The sequence below is a fragment of the Epinephelus fuscoguttatus genome, linkage group LG2 (genome assembly GCF_011397635.1).
Source record: "Epinephelus fuscoguttatus linkage group LG2, E.fuscoguttatus.final_Chr_v1".
Lineage (NCBI taxonomy): Eukaryota > Metazoa > Chordata > Actinopteri > Perciformes > Serranidae > Epinephelus > Epinephelus fuscoguttatus.
The window spans coordinates 13,999,515-14,011,730 of NC_064753.1; the positions used below are offsets into that span (position 1 = coordinate 13,999,515).

General features: G+C 40.1%; 1 protein-coding gene across 2 annotated transcripts in view; it reads left to right on the forward strand.

The window, feature by feature from the left end:
- LOC125904442 (thrombospondin type-1 domain-containing protein 4-like) overlaps positions 1 to 6,161 on the forward strand; it is a 50,497-nt gene extending 44,336 nt beyond the window's left edge. For both annotated transcript variants that reach the window (XM_049601837.1, XM_049601845.1), the window contains exons 14-18: positions 829 to 1,002; positions 2,193 to 2,366; positions 2,521 to 2,700; positions 4,780 to 4,924; positions 5,273 to 6,161. In XM_049601837.1, the coding sequence (XP_049457794.1) occupies positions 829 to 1,002; positions 2,193 to 2,366; positions 2,521 to 2,700; positions 4,780 to 4,924; positions 5,273 to 5,415 (816 nt within the window). In that variant the 3' untranslated portion in view covers positions 5,416 to 6,161. The remainder of the gene's footprint in view (positions 1 to 828; positions 1,003 to 2,192; positions 2,367 to 2,520; positions 2,701 to 4,779; positions 4,925 to 5,272) is intronic.
- The last annotated feature ends 6,055 nt before the right edge of the window (positions 6,162 to 12,216 follow it).

Consider the following 12,216-nt stretch of genomic DNA (forward strand, 5'->3'; position numbering starts at 1 on the left):
TTTAAGAAAAGTTCAACGTTTGGGGAGAAATGCTTACTCTGATTAAGATGATAAACATGAAGCAGGAGCCAGGAGACCGTTAGCGTGCAGTGCTGGTGTAAAATTGACAAGATGTGGTTTAAGGGGGGGTCATATGTGAAACTATTTCTTGGCCGTGCGTGGGAACCACTGGAGTCTAAGCTGGTTTCCTTAAGACCTTCAACTTGAGGACTCAAGGAAACCACTGTGCTTAGTCAAGACATATTTATACGCACATTCCCCTTAAATCCACAGCTTGTCATTGTTACACGTTGGTGTTTGCACAGCTTAAAATAGCTGTGATTTATATTTTTATGATAACAATGTATCCAGTGACAAGGTGAAAACAATGTAACAATGTGACCACTCATTGTGATGAACCCACAGAGGATTATCACTTGAATCTGAAGCTCCCCTCGGCTTTAGGGAGCTTTATGGTGAGTTTCAGCTCATTGTTCAGCTGTCTGGCCCACAAGTTTACTATTGTTGTTTACTCTCAAAGCTCCAAAGTGTGTTATCGCCCAAAATATAAATCTACACTTTTAAAGTTAGTGAAGTCTGTAAACAAAGTGATCATTCAGGCACTGAGTACATGGGTATGTAGGAGTAAACACTATATGTCCTCTTTGAGAAGATATACAGTAATCCTCCAAAACACTGTTCATAAGAAGAGAGCAGCCCACCTAGGAAACTGACTCCAGTTCTTATGGAGACACTGGTGCACTCAATACAGCTCAAGAGCTATCCAGTCTTCCCAGCAGTGCTTACCTCCACAGTACAGTGTTAACCACGTGACCTGTGTCTCCACAGTGTTCAGTGCCGTGTGGGCTGGGTCAGAGGTCACGAGAGGTCCGCTGTGTCAGCAACGTGGGCGACTTTGTTCCTGATGAGGAGTGCAACATGAATCTGCGGCCCATCGATGTAGAGAACTGCGACATGGGATCCTGTGCCAAGAGCTGGTTCTACACCGAGTGGGGCAACAAGGTGGGTGGTGGAGTCAGTGGGAGACAGAGTAACTTTCTTTCATTTCTAATAACAGTGGTAGTCATTGTATAGATCTGTTTTTATACGTCCAGCAGCTGTTTTGAAATGCAGATGATATATTGATGTTTTAATATAGATCCTGATGGCTACAAAGACAGCAGCAGTAGATTAACCTTCACTGACAAGAGTGATTAGCTAGTAGGAGTTCAAGAGTCAAAGCTACAGCAGAGAATCTGTTACCCTTATTGTGGAATGATCATGAAGGAAACATTGAGGAAATGAGTAACATAAGAGTTCATAAGGAAGAGAATATTAGAATGACTAAATATAGATGATAAAGTGATGCTGAGAGGTTTTTCCTGTGTTCAGATAAGATTAAATGGCCATGGTAAACAGGAGAGAACATAAATGAACATATATTTTTGTTTTATAGTACTGCAGATCTGATAAGCCATTTAACTGCAAAGCATTATGGCAATCGATGTGACGAGAGAAAATGAAATATTATTTAACCTAATTCACTTCAGATTTGAGGGCCATGAACTGCAGAGGGAAATATGAAGTGTTAAAAAGCAGGCAAAATTGAATTTTAGTCATATATTTTCTGCTCACAATATGTGTACTGTAAATTAATAAACACCCATTTTGACCCAAGGATGAAGTGGTTAAATTTTGGTATCAAAGTCAAGGTCATTGTCAAGGTCAAGGCCATAACTCAAGGATTCATTATCTAATTTTGACAGACATTCACACAAACATCTAATAGGATAAAATGATGAAGTGATGACATTTTATATCCAGAATGTCAAAGGTCACCGTCACTGTGACGTCATAATGTTCTGTAAAAAACTTTTCTGGCCATTATTCAACAACTCAAGAACAGAAGGACAATAAATTGGTGACACTAACCTTGGGTGTCCATCTTGAAACTGTGCTGATAGTATAGATTGCCGTGCTGCCGCACTGACGATGTGTGTGAAGCATCCATATTTTAGAATACGAAGCTTCTTTTCAGCAAATTTCCATATTTGAAGCATTGTCAACTGTCATGGCTACACATGAGTCTGGACAGACATGGATGTAAACTTATATCAGGTCAGAGCCCAGTATTTTAGGCTTCACAAAATTAAAGCACACAGTCATGTTTTTAAATGGACATAAGTTGATGAAACAAAGTGTTTACTCCACAGTGCTCAGCTGAATGTGGGATGGGTGTACGTACTCGGGGAGTTCTCTGTCTGACCAACCACATCAGCAGCCTTCCTCTCGAGGGGTGTGGCAACGAGCGGCCGGCAGACTCTCAGGTCTGCAACAACGGCCCCTGTGAGAATCGCATCGAGTGGTTCACAGGCCCCTGGAGCCAGGTAAGAGAATGACAGGAGCTCATGTAGGGCTCAAGAGGAAGTTGTCTGGCGCAGCTAAATATTTGAGATTTTACAGTGATTGTACATTGACATGTTTGCAGTGTGTAATTGAATCCATATGATCTATGCTATTGTTGCACTGTATGTGACCCAGTGCTCTGCAGAGTGTGGCCCAGGCAGCCAGCAGAGGTCTGTGGTTTGTCTGATAAAGTCAGATGAAGGATTCACCGTCATGCCTCCGTATGAGTGCTCCTCTCTGGATCGACCCCTCACCCAGCAGAGCTGCAACCTCAAAGCCTGTGGAGCAAAGTGGTACCACACCGACTGGAGTGCTGTGAGTAAGATATGAACCACCTCTACTCTTTTGCTGTTCAGATGCTCTAAGCCTTCAGGCCTTCTACTCTTACTTACTGATTAATAGCCAAGGCTGATAATCTGAGTTGCTGCTGTGAAGAAATAACTTAAAATTTTAATATATTGTAGTATAAATTGAAGTTGCAGACACAGGAAATGGGTCAATCACAGTGAAGTGCATTTAAACAGTCAGCCTTTGATCTATCAGAACAGGATATAACAAAGAGTAGTATGCATATTTTCATGGTCTCCTTGAAGAAATCATTTTGTATTGCATTTGAAATCTCTTGTGTATTATTTTCACCTTCACCACACTCTGGTGAGTAGTGATGATACCTGAGGAAAAAGGGTAAAAATCCTTCTTTGCTTTGTACTTATATTAACAATGTATGAACGGCCGTATTTAAATCCCCTGAAAACAAAGTATTTCTCTGGAACAAAGAATATTATTCATTAAATTGGTAACATGCAGAACAAAACAGTATTAATCGGCCTCTTTGCAACTGTGTGGCGATCAGATTTGATTGATAGTGAACACACAACCCGCCAACTCATAAAGATTTCAATTCAAATGTTTCTAAACTCTGCACTGATTGGTGCACTGAAGTACATGAACTTAACCTTGTTTTCAACTGGGCCCCACCCACTTCAAACCACTGAGAAGACCACGAAGTCTTAAAATACTACATCGTCTATACTGAGTCCCATCACTGTGTTTTTCGCACATGCCTCCACAGTAAATGCAGAATCTAAAAATGTTGTAGGTGACTGCATTAAACAATAGCAAAACTATTTCAAAACAAATGTATAAAAACTGTCACACGACTCGTACTGTATAAGCAAAGTCTCAATTATCCAACTGTATACTCGATATGTCCTTAACTCTCTGACGGGAAACTGAAGTGAAAGTGAAAGTTATCTATGCTCTCTCCAAAGCCAGAGTCCATTAACAAAAAAAGTCATTTTACTTCGCTGAACATGGGAGCTGTTGGCCTAATGCTGCCTCACTCAGTTAGTTAATTTGTTATTGTGTGACTTTGGTGTTTTAAAAGGTTAGTTTGGATTCACCAAAATCACACAATAAAAGAAAATAAACTACTGATTGAGGCAGCATTAGACCAACAGCTCCTGTGTTCAGCGAGGCAAAATTACTTTTTTGTCAAGAGTGTTGCATCCCCGGCTGATTAATGGTCTGGCTGTAGCTCCAAACATACAATGAATGCACCGTAAGAGCTAGAATTAAACAAAAGAAAAACATGATATTACATTTCTTCCTTAGCATAACAAGCTATAGTCACATTGGACTAACCGGTGTGTAGCGAGAGAAGTATTATAATAGAATTATAAAGCAACACAATATTAAACACAATATGAAATAAAATGCAGACAAACCTTGTGCCCTTATCAGCCGGGTGCTAAACTTTACTCTCAGTGTGGAGATGCATTTACGCTGTGTGCAACAGTTGTTCGGTTTCTCTCCTACTACCGGCAACAAATCCTTTCAAAATAAGAGCGCCCGCCTTTACAATCTAACTTACACAATAAAAGCAGATTATATGACTATAACAGAGCATGAAGAAGGTCATTTACAAAGAAAGCATAGATAAGTTTCACTTTTAATTAAGTTCCCGTCAGAAAGGGTTGTATGTTTGGGAATTACTTAGCCTACAGCTGCATAAATAAGACCTGGATTATACTGCATGATTTGTATGACAGTTTATAAAGAGATGTTTTGATATAGTTTTGCTGCTGTTTAACCTGGACCCCTATGACTATAGTGCTTCAAGAATTCTCTCTGTTGTTGGATTCTTCGTTCACCCTGGAGGTGTGGGAGGGAAAACAAAGTTCTTTTTTACAAAGTCAACATAACGTAACACATAAATATACAGATGCTCGTTGGAGTGAGGTGTTCCTTTAAGGAGCTAATTGAGAACATGCATTTCCAGGCCTTAAAAAGGTTCAAATCACAACTTTTGTAAAGTGTCAGCAGTAGACCAACTTTAAGGTGGAGTTTTATTAACCTGGGACTAACTGCTGTCACTGACCCCTGTCCTTTCAGTGCTCGAAAACATGTGAGGGAGGGTTCCGTGTGCGGGAGGTGCGCTGCCTGTCGGATGACATGCTGTCCAGCGAGGGCTGTGACGAGCAGCTGAGACCAGCAGAGAAGGAGGACTGCAACCCAGAGCCCTGCATACCTACAATAGGTCAGTGATGTTATCTGGAATATTACTGACTTCTCCGAATGATTCTGGCATCCTCCGGGGCACAGGGATCATTATTATGACTGTAATGCTCAGCTGGGGAACTCTTGGCATGAGGAATGGATGGGTACTGTGCCATCTCTGAATTCTTGAAATGGAAACAAAGTAAGGCACTGAACCCCAAACATTAAAGTTCAAGCAGCACTGAGGAGCTTTAAATGTTGGGAACTCTCCCATTCTCGTGCAAAACTTTACCCAGGGTCTATTGTCATGTGTTCTTAGTCAGCTCTTAAATACGGGTCGTATTATTTGCTGGAAGACATATAAGCTCAACCCCTCTTTTTGTTTCAGATGAGAACTGCAGAGACAAATACTTCAACTGCAATGTGGTGGTCCAGGCTCGCCTATGCGTGTACGATTACTACAAGATGACGTGCTGTGCTTCGTGTTCACGAGTGACCCACAGACATTCAGTTCACCGGGGCCGCAGCTAGCACTCTCTGCCAGGGTCCCTCGGCTCCATGTTGGGCCAGACTCAATACCCACTGCAGGCACTCCGTTCCTGGGCCAGCCAGGGGAGTGAACCAGCTGGACCTTGGCTAAAATGGACACTTGTTTGGACTGCCAAGGATGGAAACTGAAGAAGGAACATTTCTGTTGGTTCATTTGGAGGCAGCTGTTTGGAGAAAGGAATACCTAAGAAAAGCAGAGGACAGGAATCCAATCACTGGATAAACAGAGCCCTGGAGGGGTGACAGAGATCAGTAGCAAACTGAGGAACTTAACAAAACACTTTATGGATTTTAACCACCGAGTCTGATATAAAGAATTCATCTGTTTTTGTTTCAAGGCAAGCAGCTGTCTTTTACCAGTAATGGCTGTTCTGGATTACATGATATGAAGAGGACAGCACATGTAAACAGGTTAAGTTGGACTGTATATAGAAAGTATATGTTCTAATATGGTTCTTTACACTTCAATGCTCAGATTTATGGCGTGATGTCATATGAAGTCGATGCAGTCTCTCACCTATAATCAACTATTTAACACCCACTTTGTTGACCAAAGATGTGTAACCTCATCAAGCTGAAGACAGTGACAAATTAACACTTATCCCTAAGAAACAGATATGGTGCCTCAAACCCTCCATGGTGCTGATGGTGTGTTTTTTATGCAGCACACATTGTTAATTCTTTGTTGCACAGATGAGGTTTTTCTGATTGCCTAAGCAGTGGCAAACCACCTTTTTTCCTGCCTGCACAGCCATGAGGTGTAAATGCAGCCTGTGTAATATGTATGTACATATGTATGTATGACAGAGTGAATGATAAAGGTCTTTTTAAGGGTTCTCAGACAGTCCTCCCAGCAACTGAAGAGAAAAAGGCCCTCTCTTTATTTATTTGAGTGGCTCCCCAGGGAGGTTACTGGTTTATCGGCCACCGGTGGCCTCTTTTTGGCTGTGGGGATAAAACCTTTGCTGCCTCTCCACCAATCACAGCCTCTGAACTGAATGTAGGCATTCCACAGCCTGCTGGATGGTAGAAGCAGATGGTCAAAAAAAAAAAAATCAACATGCTTTTAGAGAGGTGAAACAAACAGCATATATGGATTTTTTTTGTCTGTGGGAGATTATCATTCCACAACTGTGCAATCCCTGATAACTCACCAATCATAAATACATTCAGTTATCCATGCAATATTATTAATATTTGATTGTAAAGATAAATCATGACAGTATTTTACAGCTACCGATCTGATATAGTATATATGAGGTTTACACTAATAGTAAATCCTTGTTTATGAACCAGCCTTTCCTGCCACATCACCCCCTTTTTTTCCAGTTTCATACACAACCTGCACAAAGTACCTCTCAAGTGTTCAACTATTTTTGTATTATATGTTATCCTTTCCCTTCACGCACTATAAACTTACCTCTGATACACAAGTACTGTATATGTGTCAATGTTTAATGTTTTTAAGTATGCAATTAATTTGATCTCTAAAGGTTGAGAAAAATATGTGCTGATAGCCAGCATGATGGCATGATTCTTGATTTTCCCAAAAACAATCAAAAAGAGTGGAACTAAAATACCAGAATAATTCAGTATTCAACATATGATTGCAACTAATAAAACACCTGTATTTGCCTTATTTTACAACAGTTGATTTTCACAAGCAAAGATTTTCTGAAATAAACAAAATTACTAATTATTTGTACACTTTACAGCGTACTTTGCCCGTGTGATTTCTGAGTAGATTCAGTTTTACCTCACCTACAGGATGAGAAAATGATGTCTCTGATTGAAGTCATCCATCTAGAGGACAAATGAGGTATCACAATGTAGAGATTTACAGCAGGACTTTCACCTCTTGTTATGATATGCACTGCTACATCTTCAGGACAGACGGTCAGGAAACTATCTGCTGACAGAGAACAAGAGGTCTACTAGTGACTGTCTGGCTCACACAGACTTTGTGGTCCAATGTACTGATTTGTATATCAGTGCCTTTTTTGTAACAAGATGGTATTTCTTACTGCACAAACAAAACACAGCATTTTTCATGAATCAGTAGTTGCAAAAAATAGGCTCATACCAGAATAAGAACTTACAAATATATGTGTTTTATTTCGCTAGGAGTCATAATTATTAATCTTTTAAAGTAGTGAGGTAGGTAAAAATCATTTCACCGAGATGCAGTGAAAGCTCCAGAAAACAACTAGCAAGAGGATTTTCATCCTGAACTTGTCCCTGCAGCTTTGCCTCTTGTTCCGCTCTCACTTATACACCAAGGATCTTTCCGTTATTGACGACTCATCAATATCTGAGAACGTGTGTTTGAGATGTGTTTTCTTCTTCTGTCTGGAGACATTCACCATTACAACATTTATCTAGGCTACTGGTGGTCTGTGATGGGGGCGATCTTCCACTCTCATCTCAGTACACACTTAGAGGGGACAACGAGGCACGTGTCACTCATCAAGAGCTTGAAAAGTTGCCACTGAATTTAATACACAAATCTGTCACAATCTAAACAAAAACTGTCCGTTCTGTGCTTTACAAACATGTTGTCTGTATTTAGTAGATGAAGACAGTCTTCCGCAAACTCATCCTCATCTCATCGTCAGAAGAGAGTGGGGGAATGAGTTCCCCTTCATCCACAACACCATCCTCATCAGCAGAGATATAGATTGGTAGATTATCTTAATTGTGGTCAACAATCTGATTACTTTATCATCATCATCAGTTAATGCTGCATTTATGTGAGACTTAATGATAACCATTACTTACTCTTAATAGTCACTTAGAAAAATGTAACTGTCACATTCACCCTTTCAGGCACTGGTGGTAACCATTCACACACACTGATGAAACAGCCATTGGGAGCAATTTGGGGTTCAGTATCTCGCCTAAGTGTAGTTCAACATGTAGACTGGAGGAGCCTGGGATCAAACAACCAATCTTCTGATTAGTGGACGACCCACTCTGCCTCTGAGCCACAGCCTGACCTTGGAAAAAAACTCTTTTACAAAGATGGAAACTTTCACAAGGTCAGATTAGTAGTTTATTGAAGATACAGTATTTATAATTACATACAATATTAATCAATAAATATATTGATTGATTTCTTTATTTCGTGTCGTACACACAAACATGTGCCAGACCTTCATGGGTTTGCAAGAGCATTGCAGTGATCAGTACAAACCAGTAGTAGTAGTCATCCAACCAATATAAATCAACATAAATGGAGGTAATTTTACTGTAATGTACATTCCTTATATCTTCGTCCTCTGGAGTGCCATACTGGTCTTTCGGGTAATGTTCCTGAGCTTAACTGTGCTTAACTGTGCACACAGGGACCTCTGACTTTTGTTTGAATTATACTTCACTTAAAGCTTTGCACTGGAGCTTTTCTTCATGAGATAAGTTTGTAATTTTGGTTTACACCATGCATACCATTCATCATATGCAGATAACATCTGACTCCCAGTCTCCTGGATATCACAAAGTAACCTGTTATGGAAAATAAATGACAAGTTGTTCAGATAAAATTTAACTCATTAGCAGGGGTAACCATGGGAGGTGTCCCTGTTAGATCACCTTTAAGTGAGTCTCTGATCAGACATCTTCACAAGTCTATTCCAAAGTTGAAGCATTTGACATTTGTGTCTGATGTTTGGAGGTTCCTATCCCATGTCTCCACTTACTGCCAAAACTGAGGTAAATTTATGGATGTCTAAAAAGGATTGAATCGCTCTATGATGCACAGTGTTACAACTTGTTTGTTCGCAGAAGCCCCAAACATCACAAACAGTTACACACACACATGAATATTAGAGTTGTGTATCAGTATGAAATCCTATATTGCCACTTTGTTTAGCTTTGTCCAGTACTGATCTGGTGCTCTACCCGCTGACTGAGCTAGAACACTGACAGCCTCTTTAAATGTCATGTGCTCACCCAGCGTCAAGCCAAGATATTTATACTGGTCAGCACATGACAAAACTACTGAACCAAAGTTAAGAACAACTGAACTCCTCACCACTGTTTTTCTTCTGAAATGTACTATTTGTGGTTTGTCTAGATTTACCACTAATCTCCTTTTCCAGCGCCATTCCACAACAGTATTCAGCATACTCTGCAGATTTTCTTCATTTTCTTCAACAAGCCAAACTTGGTCATCCACATATAATACTCTGCCTACAGTCTGATCATCAACTTTAACTCCCAAGTTAGAAGTCTTCATTTGAAGAGCTTTATCATTTGCATACAAGGAAAACAATGTTGGGGAGGCCTGCAACAGCCACATTTCAGTTGGCACCAGTAAAAGTCCTGAGCTCCAACACTCGGCCCTGTTTTTGTTATTTTCATGGACTGACCTGTTGGGGGACGTGTCCTGGTTGGCCAATGTCTGACGAGCAGCCTGGACGTCCTTTGTCCTTCATCCTCTTCTGAAGGGGCTCCTCGTGTGGAAAAAGGAAGGTGGATAAGATTCAGTGGGGAAATCTGTGGCTGTGTCAATCAATCAGTTATTGATTGGACGCACGCTGCAGCTGATTGGATTGATCTTTCTGTGCCTTTGCCTAAATCAACTTTATTCTCAGAAGTCCTCAGGTTTTTTACAGTTATTTTATGTTATGTGTCTGCCTCAGGACTCAGTTTTCAACCACCATTGATCGAATGCAGTGGATGGCCCATGAAATCTTATTACATTTCACAATGTGATAATAAATGAAACAGTTTTAAAGACAGCTAAAGTGACAGCTAAAGTGAAAAAAAAACGTTTAAAGAAAATTCTCCCAACATATTTAGGCAAACTGTTTTTATGCCTCTGATACTGTGGCCAGAGGCATTATGTTTTCGGGTTGTCCATTCACCCATTCCATACCATACCAAAAATAGTTTAAGAAACTTTCTGTGTTCGTTGGGTTTTTGAGTGATTTCAACAGACATGCACTAAAAAACAGAACAGTTCAAAAGTTTCATAAATATAAGGGCATTTGGTGACACTTTGTCAAAGAGCTTTATGAATATTAAAGTCCAGAACAACTGTTTTATACAAGGACACACACAGTGTCATTAATACAAAGCACCAGAAAGCTGTTAACCCTGTTAACTCATTTATAATTTAATGCAACATGAATTAGTCCTGTGTGATTGAGCTACAAGTCCATGCTTGCATCTACAAACTGCTGAAGTTACTCAGCACATGTCTCAATCCAAAACTGTCTCGTCACTGGGCGCTCCAGCATCACCATCATAGAAGATAACAGAACAGTAAATGCCCCAGGTGTTGAACAATGACACAATACTAGAATAAAAAGAGAGATAAATAGAAACTACAGTATATTTGAATGATTTATTAGACCACAAAGTAATAGTCATCGGGGCAAAATGCAGTCCAAGAGACACCTATTGCAGTGACAACTGCAGAAGTCGTACTGTGGCAGGTGTCTGTCTGTGGACAAATTAAAGTGGACAAAAAGATGGGTGTGGTCCGAGAAAGGGGCTGGAAGTAGGAGGGTAGAAAGTATGATAGATGCTATTGGCATCCCACTGCTCACAAAACTTTCCAGGTATGTTGTTGAGGTCACAATGGAGGTAACTGTTCAAGCTCTTAACATGGACAGGAAAACAGACCGCTGATCCCCAGGCAGCACTCATTACACATGGCCTTTAATACAAAAGGCCAAAGCATGATTTGCAACACCATCTCAGAGTCCTTCATCCATAATGATGCTGCCAGCTGAAAGCCACGTTCCACACACATGGGGGTATGAGGTGTGTGGCAGTAGTGCTGTAACAGGCTGCAAATAAAAAGCTCAGCAGAGATCACATAAAACACCAATTAGCTGAGGATCAGTCACTGACTGCCCTCCCTCTGACTCCATGCCTTTTTAAGAATTCATTCAGGACTCATTCTTTAATCATCACACGGTCAAGTACATCAAACACTTTGCAAAGATAACGAATCCACGTTTCCCGGTTTCTCTTACAAATGCAAGAACATGGGTGTATACACATCTTTGGCATGAAAAAAGGAGGTTCAACTGACAACATGCTCCATTTACCTCTCCATTTCATATTCTTTTTGTCCAGCTTTCACATGCTTCATGACCTACACAGAATAAGAACATGAAGAACTTCCTTACACTACTTCCTCTACAACTGGGCCAAACTGTTACTGACTTATTAAAGTTCTAAACTCTCAAGTCATCAGTTATTAAGTAAATAATAATTATGTTATTATAATATCTTTCAAATTATAGTTTTCATTTGCAGATAAATTAAACGGAAAAATCCGATGAAAATAGGTGCCTTCTGTGGATTGCTTTCAAAGCATGTTTTGCCGTCTACCATAGTGTCATTCTATGTACTACCACATGATGGCGCCAGAGTATTTACATTTCAATCCTATACACAATCATGTTGACAATGTATATAACATATTTAAATGCAACCTGGGGCACAAGAATTTCTGTGGTCATTCGAGGGCCACATCTCATGTAGTGCAATTCATCTAGACAATTTCATCATATACCACTGTGAAAAAGGTTTCCCATATCTTCCTCCTTACGAAATTAAGAAATAGGTGGAGAACAGTGTTTATAAAGGCTTGAAAAAGTCAGTAAAAGAGCCCTCGAGCATCTGCTGATCTTGTATTTTGAGTGCTCACCTCCAGACAGTCATAACTGAAAAACTGTGTGACAATAAAATATTGTTTTAATGTTACAGCTTATTGGTCAAAGGCTATCTGTGGTAACTGCCAGCCTCTGAGCTACTGGATGAAGTAAA